This window comes from Rhinopithecus bieti, unplaced genomic scaffold, assembly GCF_001698545.2.
Source record: "Rhinopithecus bieti isolate Rb0 unplaced genomic scaffold, ASM169854v2 scaffold_7673, whole genome shotgun sequence".
In the NCBI taxonomy this organism is placed as follows: domain Eukaryota; kingdom Metazoa; phylum Chordata; class Mammalia; order Primates; family Cercopithecidae; genus Rhinopithecus; species Rhinopithecus bieti.
In genome coordinates this window covers 6,044,670-6,061,258 of record NW_016806375.1, presented here as the reverse complement: position 1 = coordinate 6,061,258, position 16,589 = coordinate 6,044,670, and the positions used below count along the sequence as shown (strand labels likewise).

Sequence of the window (16,589 nt, the reverse complement as noted above, 5' to 3'; positions counted from 1 at the left end):
CCCAGGCTGGAGTGCAGTGGCACAATCACGGCTCACTACAAGCTCCGCCCCCTGGGGTCGCGCCATTCTTCTGCCTCAGCCTCCCAAGTAGCTGGGACTACAGGTGCCGACCACTACGCCCGGCTAGTTTTTGTATTTTTTTAAGTAGAGGTGGGGTTTCACCGTGTTAGCCAGCGTGGTCTCGATCTCCTGACCTCGTGATCCACCTGCCTCGGCCTCCCCAAGTGCTGGGATTACAGGCGTGAGCCACCACGCCCAGCCTCTTCTTAATTCTTCCATGCTTTTTTCATGCTCTCTTTTCTTTCCCTGGTTATTTAAACATTTTTATTACATCTGGAATTTATTTTGGTATAAGGAATAAGCTAGAGATCTCACTTTGTGGCCATCCCATTGTCCCAACACCGCTGATGAACTTGCACCTTTCTCCACTGGTATAAAACCCACTTTGAGCACAGACATAATCCTTAAGATCATCCCATTGATCTGAGCGACTTCTCCTGCCTAGGACAGAACTGCCTTTAGTTCTGCTGGTCACCATTATTACTTTCTATGTCAGAATTTTCTGACTATTCTTTTTTATCTTTTTTCTTTTTCTGTTTATTCTTGCATACACATATCTCATAAGAATTTTCAATCAGCTTCCTAATTCCCCCAGAATAAAGCAGGGTATTTTTGTTTGTTTGTTTGTTTGGTCTGGAATCACCCTTAAATGAATAATTAATTAAGGAGAATAGACAACTTTCTAATATCAAGTCCCCCTCTCCAATAGCAGGGTGTTCCTTTCAATTATTTAGTCCTTCTGCTGAGCCATTTTGAAATGTCCAGCTATGGAAGTCAAAAAAAGAAAAATGTTAAGAAAAAACAGAAGTCAGCTAGGCACAGTGGCTCATGCCTCTAATCCCAGCACTTTGGGAGGCCGAGGCGGGCAGATCACAAGGTCAGGAGTTCGAGACCAGCCTGACCAACATGACGCAACCCTGTCTCTACTAAAAACACAAAAATTAGCCAGGCGTGGTGTCGCGTGCCTATAATCCCAGCTACTCAGGAGGCTGAGGCAGGAGAAGCCCTTGAACTCAGGAAGTGGAAGTTGTAGTGAGCCGAGATTGTGCCACTGTACTCCAGCCTGGGTGACAGAGTGAGACTCCATCTCAAAAAAAGAAAAGAAAAAGCAGAAGTCAATAAACAGATAACCATAATGAGATACCATCTGGCACCAGTCAGAATGGCAATTATTAAAAAGTCAAAAGAAGTCTGAGTACTTTGGAAGGCTGAGGCAGGCAGATCACTTGAGGTCAGGAGTTTGAGACCAACCTAGTCAACATGGTAAAACCCCGTCTCTACCAAAAAATACAAAAAAAATTTAGCTGGGCGTGGTGGTGGGTGTCTGTAGTCCCAACTACTCTGGAGGCTGAGGCACGAGAATAGGTTGAACCAAGGAGGTGGAAGTTGCAGTGAGCCAAGATCGTGCTGCTGTAGTCCAACCTGAGTGACAGAGTGAGACACCGTCTCAGAAAAAATAAAAGAAAAGAAAAAGTCAAAGCATAACAGATGCTGGTAAGGCTGTGGAGAAAAAGGAATGCTTATGCACTGCTGGTGAGAATGTAAACTAGTTCAGCCACTGTGGAAACCAGTTTGGAGATTTCTCAAAGAACTTAAAGTAGAATTACCATTTGACCCATCATCTCATTACTGGGTCTGTATCCAAAAGAAAAAGAGTTCTACCAAAAAGACACATGCCCTTACATGTTCATCACAGCACTATTCACAATAGCAAAACATGGAATCAACCTCGGTGCTATCAACAGTGGATTGGATAAAGAAAATGTGTTACATATACACCATGGAATACTACACAGCCATAAAAAAGAACAAAATCATGGCCTTTGCAGCAACATGGATGATGTTGGAGGCCATTATCTTAAGCAAATTAACACAAGAATGGAAGACTAAATACTGCATATTCTTACTTACAGGTGTGAGATAAACATTAAGTATACATGGACACAAAGATAGCAACAACAGATACTGGGGACTACCAGATGGGAGACAGAGGAGAGTGTGGGCTAAAAAAAAAACACCTACTGAGTGCTATGCTCACTACCTGGGTGATGCGATCGTTTATACCCCAAACCTCAGTGCCACACAACATACCCATGTAACAAACCTGCCCATGCATCCTTCAATGTGTAATAAAAGTTGAAATTATAAATAAATAAATGTGGCTGGATGTGGTGGCTCACACTTGTAATCCCAGCACTTTGGGAGGCCAAGGTGGGTAGATCACTTAAGCTCAGGAGTTCAAGACCAGCCTAGGCAACATGGCAAAACCTGTTTCTACCAAAAATACAAAAATTAGCCGGGTGTAGTGCGTGTGCCTATAGTCCCAACTACTAAGGAGGTTGAGGTGGGGGGATTGCTTGAGCCTGGAAGGTTGAGGCTGCAGTGAGCCCTGACTGCCACTGCACTCCAGCCTGGGTAATAGAGCAAGACCCTATCTCAAAAATAAATAAACAAATAAATAAATAAATGAAATGTCCCGGGGGGCAGTTCCTGGTCAGTCTATGAGTAACCATGGGCTGAGCATGTCCCCTTGTTCAGCGAAAGCAGATTGCACTGCTCCCAGAATCAGGGGACCTTTGTAGGAGGCCTGGTTGGACAACTGCAGGGCTGAAGGAATGGCAATTGCTGCCGCCCCCCTCTTTCCGGAGCCTGTCTCAGTGGTCTCCTCTTCTCTGCTGGAGACACTTGCCATGCTTGTGACTTAAGCCTCATTTCCACAGAAGCATATGGGGATAAACAAATAACCCAATGCTTCCTAGGCAACTAGTCAGGATTGTCTCCCCTACAACTTTTCTTGACCATTGCCTTCAATGCCCAGGACCCATCACAGAGGAGCCAGGGGACCATTTGGCTTGGGCCACATATTCATAAAAGGCCTCAAATTTACCCTTCTCACTCCATTACAATTGAGGTGAATCATGGAAGCACATTGAGAAAACTGAAAAAAGACATTCACCAGACAACTTAAATTTGAATCCCATTACCAACCATGCCAGACCATGCAATATGAATTTCATACCAACCATAACCAATTTGTGACTAGCACAGCTATCTTGCAGGATATTGTCCTATGTAAACAAATATGTTAAAAATTAAGCCTATATGTTTTGAATGACACATTAAGTATCACTCAAACTTTAATTGGGGCAGGGCGTGATGGCTCACACCTATAATCCCAGCACTTTGAGAGACACAGAGGTGGGTGGATCACTTGAGGTCAGGAGTTTGAAACCAGCCTTGGCAACATGGCAAAACCTGGTCTTGACTAAAAATACAAAAATTATCTGGGCGTGGTGGTGGGTGCCTGTAATCCTAGCTACTAAGGAGGCTGAGGCAGGAGAATCGCTTGAACCTGGGAGGTGGAAGTTGCAGTGAGCTGAGATCGCACCACTACACTCCCACCTGGGTGACAGAGTGAGACTCCATCTCAAAACAAAAAAACAAAACAAAACAAAAACCCCTTAATTGGTATAGTGCTTTCCGTTGTATCAAAAACTTGAAAGTTATATCAGTTTATCATCCAAATCTTAGATAGTATGATTGAGCTACTTCAAATAACATATTTTTGTATTCAGATAAATAAAATAATAATATACTGTCTTGCATTTTTAGTGCTAAAATAAAGATTAAACATATAGCTTGTGCAGTTGGACTTTGGCATAACTTCATTTTTTCATGTGTTGAAGGCCTCCAAAATGAAATAGTCCCAAGACTTGTTGAGGGCGACAAGAGCTGTCAGTGCAACGTCTCGCCTCGTGATCCTAAGCCTAAGAGGATCAGGTTTTAACCCCATCCCAACTCACATAACGATTTCCTTCCGTGTCTGCTCCAGCATCATGTACTGCGTCCACTCCTGTTCACTCTCGTATGTCTTAGACTGATCCACGATCTTTTGGAACATCGTCCTCTTCCTACAAAACACATCGGTCTAGTAAACGGAGCAAATCTTAGAATAAGGCAACACCTGAGTGGCTAACATCGGCTGATTCAGATGGAGGCTTATTAAATCAACAAAATTCACAAAACAAGGTTGAAAGAACCAAGACCTGGGAGTGAAGACCTAGGTTTAACCTAAGTCTCTGTCACTGATTTGTTACCTAATCTTAGCAAATCTCTTGTCCTGAATCCCGGTGTTCCCATCTGTACAATGGGGGTAATAATATCTAACTCATAGAGTTGTAGCAAGAATCAATGTGTCCATAACACATGTGTTGTGCCTGACACATAGTATATGCTAATTTAATTGGAACTATGATATTTGTTATTATTATAATCATTGTTGCTGGGTGCAGTGGCTCATGCCTGTAATCCCAATACTTTGGGAGGTTGAGGCAGAAGGATGGCTTGGGCCCAGGAGTTTGAGATCAGCCTGGGTAACATAGTGAGAACCCATCTTTACAGCAAATTAAAAAATTATCCGGGATTGGTGGTGTTCCTGTGGTCCCAGCCACTCAGGAGGCTGAGGTGGGAGGATCCCTTGAACCCAAGAGGCAGTGAGCTGTGATGGTGCCACTGCAGTCTAGCCTGGACAACAGAGTGAGATCCTGTCCCCCCCCCCAAAAAAAATCTCTCTCTCTCTCTCTATATATATACATATTCACAGACACACACACATATATATATACACACACATATAATATATACATATATATATACACACACATATAATCATTGTTACTTTTACTATTAGAATGAGAAGAAATACCAACTTGAAATACAGGGCGAGGTCTGTGGCAATGATTGCAATGTCCATCATATGGATGGCATGCTCATGCTGTCGGCGATTGAGGTTTTGAAAGATATTCAGGCTCTAAAGAAAAAAGCAGAGACGAGATGGGAGAGGATTGATGCTGGCAGTAAAGTCACCCAACTACCAATGGCTGTCCCAGATGACGGCAGAGGCAGCCCAGGCCAATGGAAAGAATGCTCCCTGGGCACACGCAGGTTCCTTGTGAAATGGAGTCTCTGATCCAGGCCCCGCGGCCAGTGCACCCTTGGCCCTCATCCTACCTCGTCTCTGAGCAGTGTTTTGCCAAACTCCAAGTGGTGTCTTTCCAAGATGGAGGACCCATGGAGCTTGGCCAGTGGGTTCTGGGATCTGAATGAGAAAGAGAGAGAATCAATATGGAGCGGACAATAGGAAATTAGGACTAAACATCAAGTCTCCTGACTCAGTCTTTAGCCTTCTCCACAAGTGATTCCAAGTTCCTTTTGGGTCACGAACTCATTAGAGAATCTACTAAATAGCACGGACCCGTTCCCCCAGAAAAGGCCACAAACACACACAATGCCATAAGGAATTTTAGGGGCATTAGCTTTGGGCCATGCTTCAAGATCATCTAGCCCTGATTCTTCACATCCAAGTCTGAAGGAAACCACTGAATTTCCGCAAGCCGTGTGTTTATTCGTTTCTGTATTCAATAAATACTTGTTGAGCACTTACTATGTGCCACACACTGCGCTAAGTATTTAGATTCTCAAAATGTAAAATGTAAACCCAATATCTGGCCCCAGAGCAGCATGGAAGTATTGAGAAGACTCAGAGCAGCATGAATTCAGAGCTTGTTAATGACTTATAGGCCATGGCCCCTGAACGGAGACTCAGTTTTCTCATCTGTAAGTAGGGATAACATTAGCCCCTGCTCTGCCTAGCCCAGTGGGTGGTTGTGAGGATCCAATGAGATCAGGTCCAAGGCCTATGCTTCGTGGGCTGTCTGAAATATAAGCTCTGTGAGGACAGGAGCTGTTTTGCTCATCAGAGCACCTCCTTTGCCTAGCATAGAGCCTACCACATTATATTCGAAGCATTATAAACACGAGATGAGTGAATGAACCATTTACTGGTTATTAACGTCTTGGCCCAAATTAGTGCAGCAGGTAGGACAGGGAAGGAGACGAGTAAAGGAGTTTAATGGATTTGTTTTCTACAGCTTCTATAACAAACTGCCACAAACTTAATGGCTTAAAACAATAAAATTTATTGTTTTACAGCTCTATATGGAGTCTGAAATGGGTCCATAGGACTGCTTTCCTTCTGGAGGCTCCAGAGGAGAATCCATTTCCTTGCTCTTTTGAGCTTCTAGAGGCCACATGCATTCCTTGTTTGCAGGCCATGCCTCCATCTTCAAAGCCAGCAGGGTAGTGTCCTCTCTCCTCTCTGACCACCTGCTTCCCTCTTATAAGGACCCTTGGGACTACACGGGGCCCACCTGAATGAATAATCCCTGTATCTCAAGATCCTCGACTTAATCACATCTGCACAGTCCCTTTTGAATGTAAGGCAACATATTGTCCAGCTCAGGGATTTGAGATCTGGACATCTCTGGGGGATCGTTATTCTGGCTGCTACAGGAGGAGACCCAGGTCCCAAGGGCAGAAGGCAGTGGGAAGCTGTGGACCACAAGGCTTCCCTGTTGGCCAATGAGTCTGCCTGGGGTCCACACAGAGCTGGATAATGAATCCAGAGGGCTGGGGGTGGGGAGGGAAGCTGACTCACTTCATCTGGTAGAGGTTGTTGGTGCCTCTGTGGTCAATGTCATGGCAGAAAGCAGCAGTGACCATGGCCAGGGCCTCCAGGTCCGTGAAGTAGCGCTTCAGCTTTCCTGTCTGGAAGGGCAATCAGAGTGCAAATCATTCCTTTTGTATAGGGGCTGCAAGCAGGGCTGAAAAGGCGGGTGTGAGAAGAAGGGCCCAGAACTAAAAACTCATAGGTCTGATCTTGGCTGTATCCTGGCTCCAGAGGCTGACCGGAGGATTGCCCAGGGCTGAGGAGTTTTTTGGACATGGGACTTTCAGTGCTAGAATGGGGAAAGTTCCAGGTAAATGGGAACAACTGGTCACCCTATTTCTGAGTTGACTTTAGCTGGTCTCATCTCCCTTTGAACCTCAGTAGCCCAATCTCCATACTGAGGGTCGAGCATATTGGATTAGATGAGTTTTAAGAAACTTGTAGATGTCAGGTTTTAGGATTTGGAGAGTTTCTGAATATGGCCAGGCTGGTAAAGCAAATCTTCCAAACGTGGTCTACTGGTTTAAGCACAGCCCGGAGGAACCCCTCCCTGGGATTCTGCCAGACACTGAACTCCTTGTTGATGCTGGGTGTTGAAACAAAATGTGGGAAAGCACTCTGGAGAGCTGATGCTGACTATAAGAAAGCAATCACTCTGAGTGGTGTTCTTGTCACCCTCTATGGTAGCCTGGTCAGAATTCCTGCTTCCGGGCCCTAGCACCTACTCTGGCCTGAGCATTTCAGCCAAGGGAGAAGGGACGAGGATGAGGAAGGGCAGCGATTTGAATCATGATCTGGATGGTGAAATAATTTTAAATAAAACACAAAGGTCTCCAAACCCTCTGAGCCAAAAATTTGAACACAAATACACACACAAAAAGTCCATCCAAGGATATTGTGACACTGTAATAGTGAAAGATTGAAAAGACTTCCAAGTCCAACAATAGAATACTATGCAGCCATAAGATTGTATCATGGATAAGCCTTAAAAACATTATGCTAAGTGAAATGCGCCAGACACAAAAGGACGAATACTGTATGATTTCACTTATATGAGGTGCATAGAATAGTCAAGATGAAAGAAACAAAAAATAAGATAGGGCCAGGCATGGCAGGTCACACATGGCAGCACTTTGGGAGGCTGAGGTAGGAGGACCATTTGAGCCTAAGAATTCAAGATCAGCCTAGACAACATAGCCAGACCCTGTCTCTACAAAACTAAAAATTTAGCTGGGCACGGTGGCACACACCTGTGGTCTCAGCTACTTGGTGTTAGGCCCAACTGCGTCATTTTGTAAGCTCCCCATTATTTTGCAGACCTTGGTCAAAGTGGAACATTTCACGGGGGTTTGGGTCGGGAGAAACATCCTTCCTAACCACCTGACCACAAGGCAGACAAACATTCCTATCGTATCTTGCTGGGCAAAAGTCCAAGAAACACCACAATGGTATCCCACCAGGACAAGGGCAAAACCACCTCATCATGAGAACATCTTATCAATAGCCTGCCAGGCAACAAGCCATACTGTCCAGACCCCTCCCGCCCATACCTATAAGTACCCCCAGCCTGTAAGTAGCAGTGGGCTCTGGCATTAGGCTGGTTCCCACTTCTGTAGGTTTTATGCTGGGCATAAAGCCTGCATTTGCTGTTGAGCCACCCTCTTTCTGTGTGTGTGTGTGTGTCTTTCTTTAACCCTCACCTTCCCTTCAAAACCTAACATTTGGGAGGCTGAGGTGGGAGGATCGCTTGAGCCCAGGAGGTCGAGGCTGCAGTGAGTCGTGTGTTCTCAGCACTGCACTCCCGCCTATATGACAGAGCAAGACCATGTCTCAAAAGAAAAAAAAATTCTAAGAGGATAGAGATTAAATGTAGACTCCTCTACAATTTCTTATTACCAAGAGACTAAAAATATTTGAGACTGTTACTAAACATGGTCTGTGCCACAGTGACAGATTGTACTATGGGAAAATACATGCTTCCAGAAATTATTATTCACAGACTATTGATCTACAGATTGCTGGTGTGACAGACAGTTCACAATTTTTGCTTGCTTCCTAGTGTTCACTAGAAATTAAGGTCACTAAGGGTTAAGAATTCTAATAAATATAAGCCTATATTAACATATATCAATATCTATTTCTTTATTATTTAGAATTCTTAACACAATATGTTATTTATAATATAGTAATAACTAATAATATATTATTAATAAAACAATAATGGAAACAATTCTATAAGCAATTATATAAGAGGGCAAAAGTACTTTTGGTAAGAAAAAGCTATAAGATATGAGGATGTTTTATTTTGTTAAGGGGAAAAAAAATTTTTGTCCTGAAGTAGGATAACCGGTTGCTCCAAAATGAGAAGAGGAAAAACTACAAGACAAAAGCTGAATGGATAAGAAAGTTGTAGAAGGCTTGTGGAGGATAAATCTTGTGAAAGTAATTGTATGTGTGATTAAGCTGGCTAAGATTGGAAGAAAATTATTTGTAAGTTTTTCTAAAATTTTGAAATTAATGCTGTCTTGAACATTAATGCCAACAGTACACTGATGCAAAACTAGAACTTGGACCTCTCTTTTAAAACAACAAATTTTCTTTGAGTATTGGTCTGCTCTTAATAGGAAATTTATATTTTAGGTAATTGGCCTAGGAAACAAAGATTCTGTGCTTTGCCAAATTGATTCCTTGTACTCTCTTTATTAGGGTTTCTGATCACTTAAGAAAACTGAGTTTTCTTTATTAAAAGAGCTAAGTTCTTTCTGTAAGTATTTAAACTTTCTAATGTTTTATATTATTATTTATTTATTTATTTTTTATTTTATTTATATTTTTTTTTTTGAGACGGAGTCTTGCTCTGTCACCCAGGCTAGAGTGCAGTGGTGCAATCACAACTCACTGCAGTTTGGACCTTCTGGGCTCAAGCGATCCTCCCACCTCAGCCTCCTGAGTAGCTGGGACTACTGGTGCCTGCCACCACACTGGGCTAAATGATCTTATTTTGGGCTGGGTGCGGTGGCTCATGCCTGTAATCCCAGCACTCTGGAAGGCTGAGGCAGGTGGATCACTTCAGGTCAGGAGTTCGAGACCAGCCTGGGCAACATGGTGAAATATCATCTCTACTAAAAGTATAAAAAGTTAGCTTGGCCTGGTGGCATGCACCACCACATCACAGTCACTTGGGAGGCAATCTTACAGTATGCTATGAAGGGACCACAGAAAAGTGAGTGTACCACTGGACCCTGTTCAGGAGCTATGCAGACTTAGGAGTGGACAAACTTAACTGAACTCTGTTCAAGCACCACTAGGTTGCCTCTTTTCCAGTCCCCAAGGGCTTATATTGGGTTTGGCTTGCTCTGTTTTGTCTCCCTGATGGTTTAGAACTTATTATTTGGCCAGGCTCACTCCTGCTCCCAAATAGCTTTCCCTGAAAGTTCCCATAATAACTCTCACAATCAGAGACCAAAGCAATCGATAACCAAAATTACTACCGACCTCAAAATAGATGAAGATAAGTTAGTGTCTATGAGGAAAGTTTCCAGTGGGGCTCCTGGGGGCTCATTCTTGCTGCTAGAGAGGTACCAGTAATAGGGAATTTAAAGCTAATTATACATTAGAGGGAAATCTTCGATTTTATAGTCAATCAGGCCTCCCAGGGTTCAGACAGGTAGAAGCAACTCTCTAAAAAGTGGATGAGAAGATTCACGGAAACACCTAAAGGAACACGATGCAGCTTTAGACCTCCTCTTTGTCCTTGTTGGGGCTTGCATATGGGTCTGAACAAAACTGAATGTTGCACTTATCTTTTCTCTGATTTTAATACTACAGAAAGCTTAATTTAAAAGGTGGCTGATACTGCTGTTTCTCTAAACACTGCCACAATTTAAAGAAATTTCAGAAAATTTCTCTGGAGAAAAGAACACACGATGTGTTTATGGGAGCAGCTAACAGTTTGCAGGCATCTTGAATGGTGAATGGCAAATGTTTCTATTCCAAAGTTTTCTAATCTTTATTTTTTTTTAAGTGGATTTCCAGACTACTATGACTTGCACTGCCAGGCTAACCACAAAAATGGATACCTCTTTATATGAGGCCACTGAAAAATGAAATATGTTCCTAATTGTCATTATGCCCCAAACAAAGACTATAACCAATGACCAATTGAACTGTTGATTTTATTTTATTTTATTTTATTTTTGAGACAGAGTCTTACTCTGTTGCCAGGCTGGAGTGCGGTGACGTGATCTTAGCTCACTGCAACCTCTGCCTCCCGGGTTCAAACAATTATCTGCCTCAGCCTCCCAAGTAGCTGGGATTACAGGCACCTGCCACCACACCCGGCTAATTTTTGTATTTTTAGTAGGGATGGGGTTTCACCATCTTGGCCAGGCTGGTCTTGAACTCCTGACCTCGTGATCCACCAGCCTCGGCCTCCCAAAGTGCTGGGATTACAGGCGTGAGCCACCGCACCTGGCCCTGTTGAACTATTTTTATACCTGTGACATGGTTACCCCAAATAACCAGACTGAGGTTGGGGGTAGCTTGCAGCTTTCTTTCACTTTTTGTTTTATATGCATCTCTATTCTTGGAATCCTTTTACACTAAACTTGTACTGCTTTCACATCATTCTTAAAAGACAACAAATAGAGAAAGAAGAACAATGCTATTGCTACCATGTAGAGTCTGCATGAGATTGTCTAGTGTGATGCAAGCCCACCCTACCAGCCCCACCAGCCCCACCATACCACCAGCAGGGAGAACATGGTCTGTCCCACGTTGAAACCGTGCCGCCAATTGTGGTAGGTGATCTTGCGGTAGCCCTTACTCAGGGAGTACATGAACCGCACCAGGGCCTGTGAACACATGCACATCAGTGAGGCAGGACACACCTGAAATGTTCTCATGAGGGTGGGAATAACAAAAACATGAAGAAAGCATGGCCCATGGCCCTCTCTTTTGAGGCTCGACGTCCTCCAACCCCATCATTGGGCCAGGAGGTGAGAACTTGTAATAAATGCAATTATGCTGTGAAAGTACTTTGCAAACTGCTCAACACTAAGAAGATGTTGTTGTTTTGTTGTTAGGAAACGAGCTGAGCATGCGTCATTCCTCTGACTGAGGTTCATCAGTGATTTCCAAACTGTGCCCTGGAGAGCAACTGTCCTTGGAGAAGCTAACAGGGGCTCTACAGGGGAAAAAAAAACAAAAGGACTCTTTTATGCACTGGTTCTCAAACTTGCGTGTGCATTAGACTCACCTGGAGGACTTGTTAACACAGCTTCTGATTTATCAGAGCTGGGAGTGTGTGTGTGTGTCTGTGTGTGTGTGTGAGAGAGAGAGAGAAAGAGGAGAGGGAAGAGAGGGAGAGAGAGAGAAAGAAAGAGAAGAATGTGAATTTCTGGTAAGTTCTTAGGTGGTGTGGATGTGGTCTGGGGCAACACTTTGAGAACCACTGCTTTAATCAAAATCAAACAAGTTCGGGAAATTCTGTACACCATATCCCACTGCCTTCCATACACACCTTCTCTCCGGTCCCCCATGCCCCTAGACTCACAGCAAAGCTTAGTAAAGAATCCTGCAGGGAATGAGCCCTGTTTAAATTGGTTTAGCCCACATTTTCTGCCCTCATTTAACTATAGGACCCATTTTTTGCAGCACATCTATTCTCAGCCTTCAGAGCTTAGTATCTCAGAACCCACTGCAAGAAACCAATGCACCCAAAACATCACACTTCACCGGACACAGAGAACAGCGTGTCTCTTTTCTTATAAATGACTCATCTGTGCAACATGACTAATTCTTTAAATCCTAAATGCTGAGGGTAGATTCTTTTTAAGGTAGTTTACAGATTGAGTTTGTTTTGTTTTTTAAAGCAAGCAAGTAAGAAAACAAAAAAGGGAAATCAAAGATGTTTGTTTTGACCTCACCTCTTGTGGAATGTGAAATTTATCCACCACTTTGAGCTCATAATACATCTGTATTCCACATTTTACCAGCTCCAGTTCTGTTAGGGGCAAGTCACTGAAGTGAAATTTATTAATTTCATATTTCTCTGTATCTGGCAGCTCTGCTTGCTGTATAAGGAATAGAGTCAAGTGATGAGGAAACATGAAGTGTTTCTGGGTGCCCACCTCCTGTCCAGCCCTGTCCCTATCCTGGGTCTGCTGGAAGGATCAGAACAGAGTGATGGGGAACATGCTTTGCAAAGAGACACCCCTGCATGCTCAGGAGCACCTTTCACTTGTTATGCATCAGGGCTCGTGCTGCCCCGGTTCAGCTCACCAGGATCTCAGCCAACTCCTCTTCCTCACATTCCCATGGCTCCTTCCCATACACCTCTCTGGTTTTCTGTCAGGACCCAAAATGGCAGGGGAAAAAAAATAGGTTACAACATGCCTCCGCGTTTCCATTCCCGTTTATCTCCTTCCTCCAAAGTCCTTGCAACAGAACCACCAGCGCAAAGAGGATTCCACTTAACATTCATTGATGCACAAGGTCCTGGACTTTAGAGCCATAGAGACCTGCATTCAAATTTGAGCTCTACCTCTTACTAGCAGTGTTATTAATGCTTCCGATCTTCAGTTTCCTCATCTGTAAATTGAGGATAATAAACGTACTTAACTGGTGAATTAAAATTCAATTGTGCAAAGTCATTCTTAAGTAACATATGTAAAATTAAATAATCCATATAAAGCACTTAGCACAGTGCTTGGCACATAGTAAGCACTAACATAAATTAATGTTGTTGTTGATAGTTTTATTGTTATTATTACTGACTGGGAGTAAGGAGGCCTTGGCCATAGTCCTGGTTCTTCCTCTCATTTACTGTGTAACTTGAGGCAAGTTCCTTCTCTCTCTGGGCCTATGTCCCCATGTGCCAGAGGAGGGGGAACTGGACCCCGTTACTTGCTCCTGACTTCTTGACCCACAGCAAAATCTGTTAACTTGTAACTGGTTCACTGAGGCTGTGCCCGATAGGTTGCACATACCCATTCTTTGGCTGAAACTGCGGACTGAGTCAAGCAAATCATGAGGCAATTTATTCAAACTGGATGTTTTCTCCTCTGAATTTACCAATTATTGGAATGAAATGATCAAATTTGTTGTGGTTTCTTCCCAGCTTAAGAAATGCCCTCTAAAAACATTAGCCTGTCTTTCTTTTTTCTTTTTTTCTGATCTCACTCTGTCAGACAGGCTGAAGCGCAGTGGGGCAATCACGGCTCACTGCAGCCTTCGACCTCCATGGGCTCAGGTGATCCTCCCACCTCAGCCTCCCGAGTAGCTGGGACTACAGGCACGCACCACCATGCCTGACTAATTTTTGTGGGGATTTTTTTGGTAAAGACAGTGTCTCACCATGTTGCCCAGGCTGGTCTCAAACTCCTGGGCTCAAGCAATCTGACCACCTTGGCCTCCCAAAGTGCTGAGATTATAGGTGTAAGCCACTGCACCCAGCTTAATAGGGTCTTTTAAGTGAGCTGACCCCACAGGAGCGAGACTCTGAGAAACTGGTAATTGTCCACTGGTCTTCCAGATAAAGCTTCCTCTCAGAGTAGGGGCTACGGCTGGTTGACTCTGTCTCCAGTACCAACTCATCCCTGAGCACAGTAAAAAGTGGAGTTTCTAGAGTTGTCAAGCCAACATCTGACCCCAAGAATGAGGTGTTTCTGCAAGGAATAGCTGTCCCCAGGTCACACAGTGCAGTCATTATGTACCACTCTCAGGCACTCATCTGCTCATGCACTCATTCATCCATCCATCCATCCATTCATCCATTCATTCATTCATTCATTCATTCATGTATTCATTCATTAAATGTTGAGGGCTGCTGCATCCCTGTGCTAGACAGGAAGGATACAACTGTGCAGAAACCCACACCCAGGCTGTGCCCTCATGGAGTTGCAAGTTTTGCCTTAATCTGGCCACACCTCTGAGACGCAGTCTGTATTAGAGTAGAAACAAGTAAAGAATATTACACACCAAGATTTTCTGAATTTCTTCATTGTCACACTTCACATGATATTTTACTATGTCCTGGAAAATATCCTTCCTATTTTCAAGTTTATTCATTGACTCATAGGTGTCAGGATTTAAGACAGACCAGCCCAGAAATTGAGTCAAAGACTGAAAAAGAAAGAAAGGAGGAATCAGAGACAGAACATCTAAGTTTAATCTCGACTCTAAACCTCATAGCAAGAGTCTCTAGGCCTCTGTTTTCTCAGCTATAAAGTGGGTTTGATAAGCTGTGTGCTGCCCACCTTGCAGAGTTCTTATAAGGCTAAGATAAAGGAATGGATGTGACCACAATGTAAGCAAAGCACTAACATACATAAAGCACCATTCTTATGTGTAATAACTTCACAAAAAGAGAATGTGTTTTTGCATATGTGGGGATAGGGGATATACAGGAACTCTGTACTTTTGCTCAATTTTGGTAAGAACCTAAAACTACTCTAAAAGTAAAGTTTGTTAATTTTTTTTTTTTTTTTTTTTTGAGACAGGGTCTTGCTCTGTCACCCAGGATGGAGTGCAATGGCACAATCACGGCTCACTGCAGCTTTAACCTCTTGGGCTCAAGTGATCCTCTTGCTTCAGTCTCCTGTGTAACTAGGACCAAAGGTATGCACTACCATGCCTGGCTAATCTTTTTTTAACTTTTTGTAGAAATAGGATATTGCCCTGTTGGCCAGGCTGGTCTTGAATTCCCGGGCTCAAGTGATTCATCTGCCTCAACCTCCCAAAGTGCTGGGATTACAGGCGTGAACCACCATGCCCAGCTTGATTAAATTTTTTAAAAAGGAAATGTGGATTTCTCAGACAGCACATCAGTGCAGTATAGAAGTGAGAGTGAAGAAAGTGGTTGATGAGGCTGTCAGGATTATAGCAACCATGCTGCCCCATGTGATAGAGCAGTGACATCCAGCCCCTCCAGCCTCCCCAGCAAGCTGACTCTGAATCCCAACAGCAAAAGGCCTCCTAGCAAGCCATACCTCCATGAGCGTCTCATCCATTTCATCGAAGGGCTTCCCATCTTTACGATTGTAAAATGTGGCCACTCCAACAATTTCTTCCTTCTTGTTCACAATCGGCAATGAAAGCACATTTTTAATCATCCATCCAGACTCATCCAGAGGCTCTTTCTACAAGAGAAGGGATAGATTAAGTTTCCTCATGTTCCAGGCCACAGAGGCAATGATGATAGATTTCACACTACATCATGACCCTGATTGGCTGAGAGGAGTTGGCAAGAGGATGGAGTTCGCTGGATTTTGCGTAAGTTTAATTACCAACAACTACCGTGAGAAATAACCCATCTGGTTGGAATTCCTTAAGTCAAGTAGCCATTTTGTGTTCACCCCTCAGATGTCAGGGCCAGTGTGTGTCAGGCAGTATGTTACAGGGATGTAATGATGTGCAGAACAACCCGGAGAGGTAGTGTTTCTCCTTCAGATATGGGAGGTAGTGGCAGGGGACTGGCATAAAAGGGCAATGCTATGATTCTTGTAACTTTGAATTAACAACCTAGATATAACCTGCACATTTTGCCTCTTGCCCTGACTTCCTATGTTACTTTTAGCACTTCATTTTCTCTCCTGGGGCCTCAATTTTCTCATCTATAGAATGGAAAGAATATGTGCCTCACTGAATAAATGAAGTTCTTGATCAATTATAAGACGCCTTTGGTGAGGCCAGGCATGGCAGCTCACACCTATAATCCCAGCACTTTGGGAAGTCAAGGCAGGCAGATCACTTGATGTCAGGAGTTTGAGACCAGCCTGGAGAACATGGTAAAATCCTGTCTCTACTAAAAATCAAAAATTAGCCAATTAGCCGGATTGGTGGCATGCTCCTCCAATCCCAGCTACTCGGGAGGCTGAGATGGGAGAATCACTTGAACCCAGGAGGCAGAGGTTGCAGTGAGCTGAGATCGTGCCCTTGCACTCCGGCCTGGGCAAAAGACAGGGACCCCATCTTGGGAAAAAAAAAAAAAAAAATATATATATATTTTTTCATCTTTTTT

The 16,589-nt window shown here is 43.6% G+C and overlaps 1 protein-coding gene across 2 annotated transcripts in view; it reads right to left on the bottom strand.

The window, feature by feature from the left end:
- PDE6A (phosphodiesterase 6A) overlaps window positions 1-16,589 on the bottom strand; it is an 88,031-nt gene that overhangs the window by 22,128 nt on the left and 49,314 nt on the right. For both annotated transcript variants that reach the window (XM_017875804.1, XM_017875805.1), the window contains 9 exons: window positions 15,559-15,708; window positions 14,549-14,692; window positions 12,851-12,916; window positions 12,496-12,642; window positions 11,314-11,421; window positions 6,557-6,666; window positions 5,071-5,158; window positions 4,770-4,870; window positions 3,864-3,971 (listed from right to left, as the gene is read on the bottom strand). In XM_017875804.1, coding sequence (XP_017731293.1) covers window positions 3,864-3,971; window positions 4,770-4,870; window positions 5,071-5,158; window positions 6,557-6,666; window positions 11,314-11,421; window positions 12,496-12,642; window positions 12,851-12,916; window positions 14,549-14,692; window positions 15,559-15,708 — 1,022 coding nt within the window. The remainder of the gene's footprint in view (window positions 1-3,863; window positions 3,972-4,769; window positions 4,871-5,070; window positions 5,159-6,556; window positions 6,667-11,313; window positions 11,422-12,495; window positions 12,643-12,850; window positions 12,917-14,548; window positions 14,693-15,558; window positions 15,709-16,589) is intronic.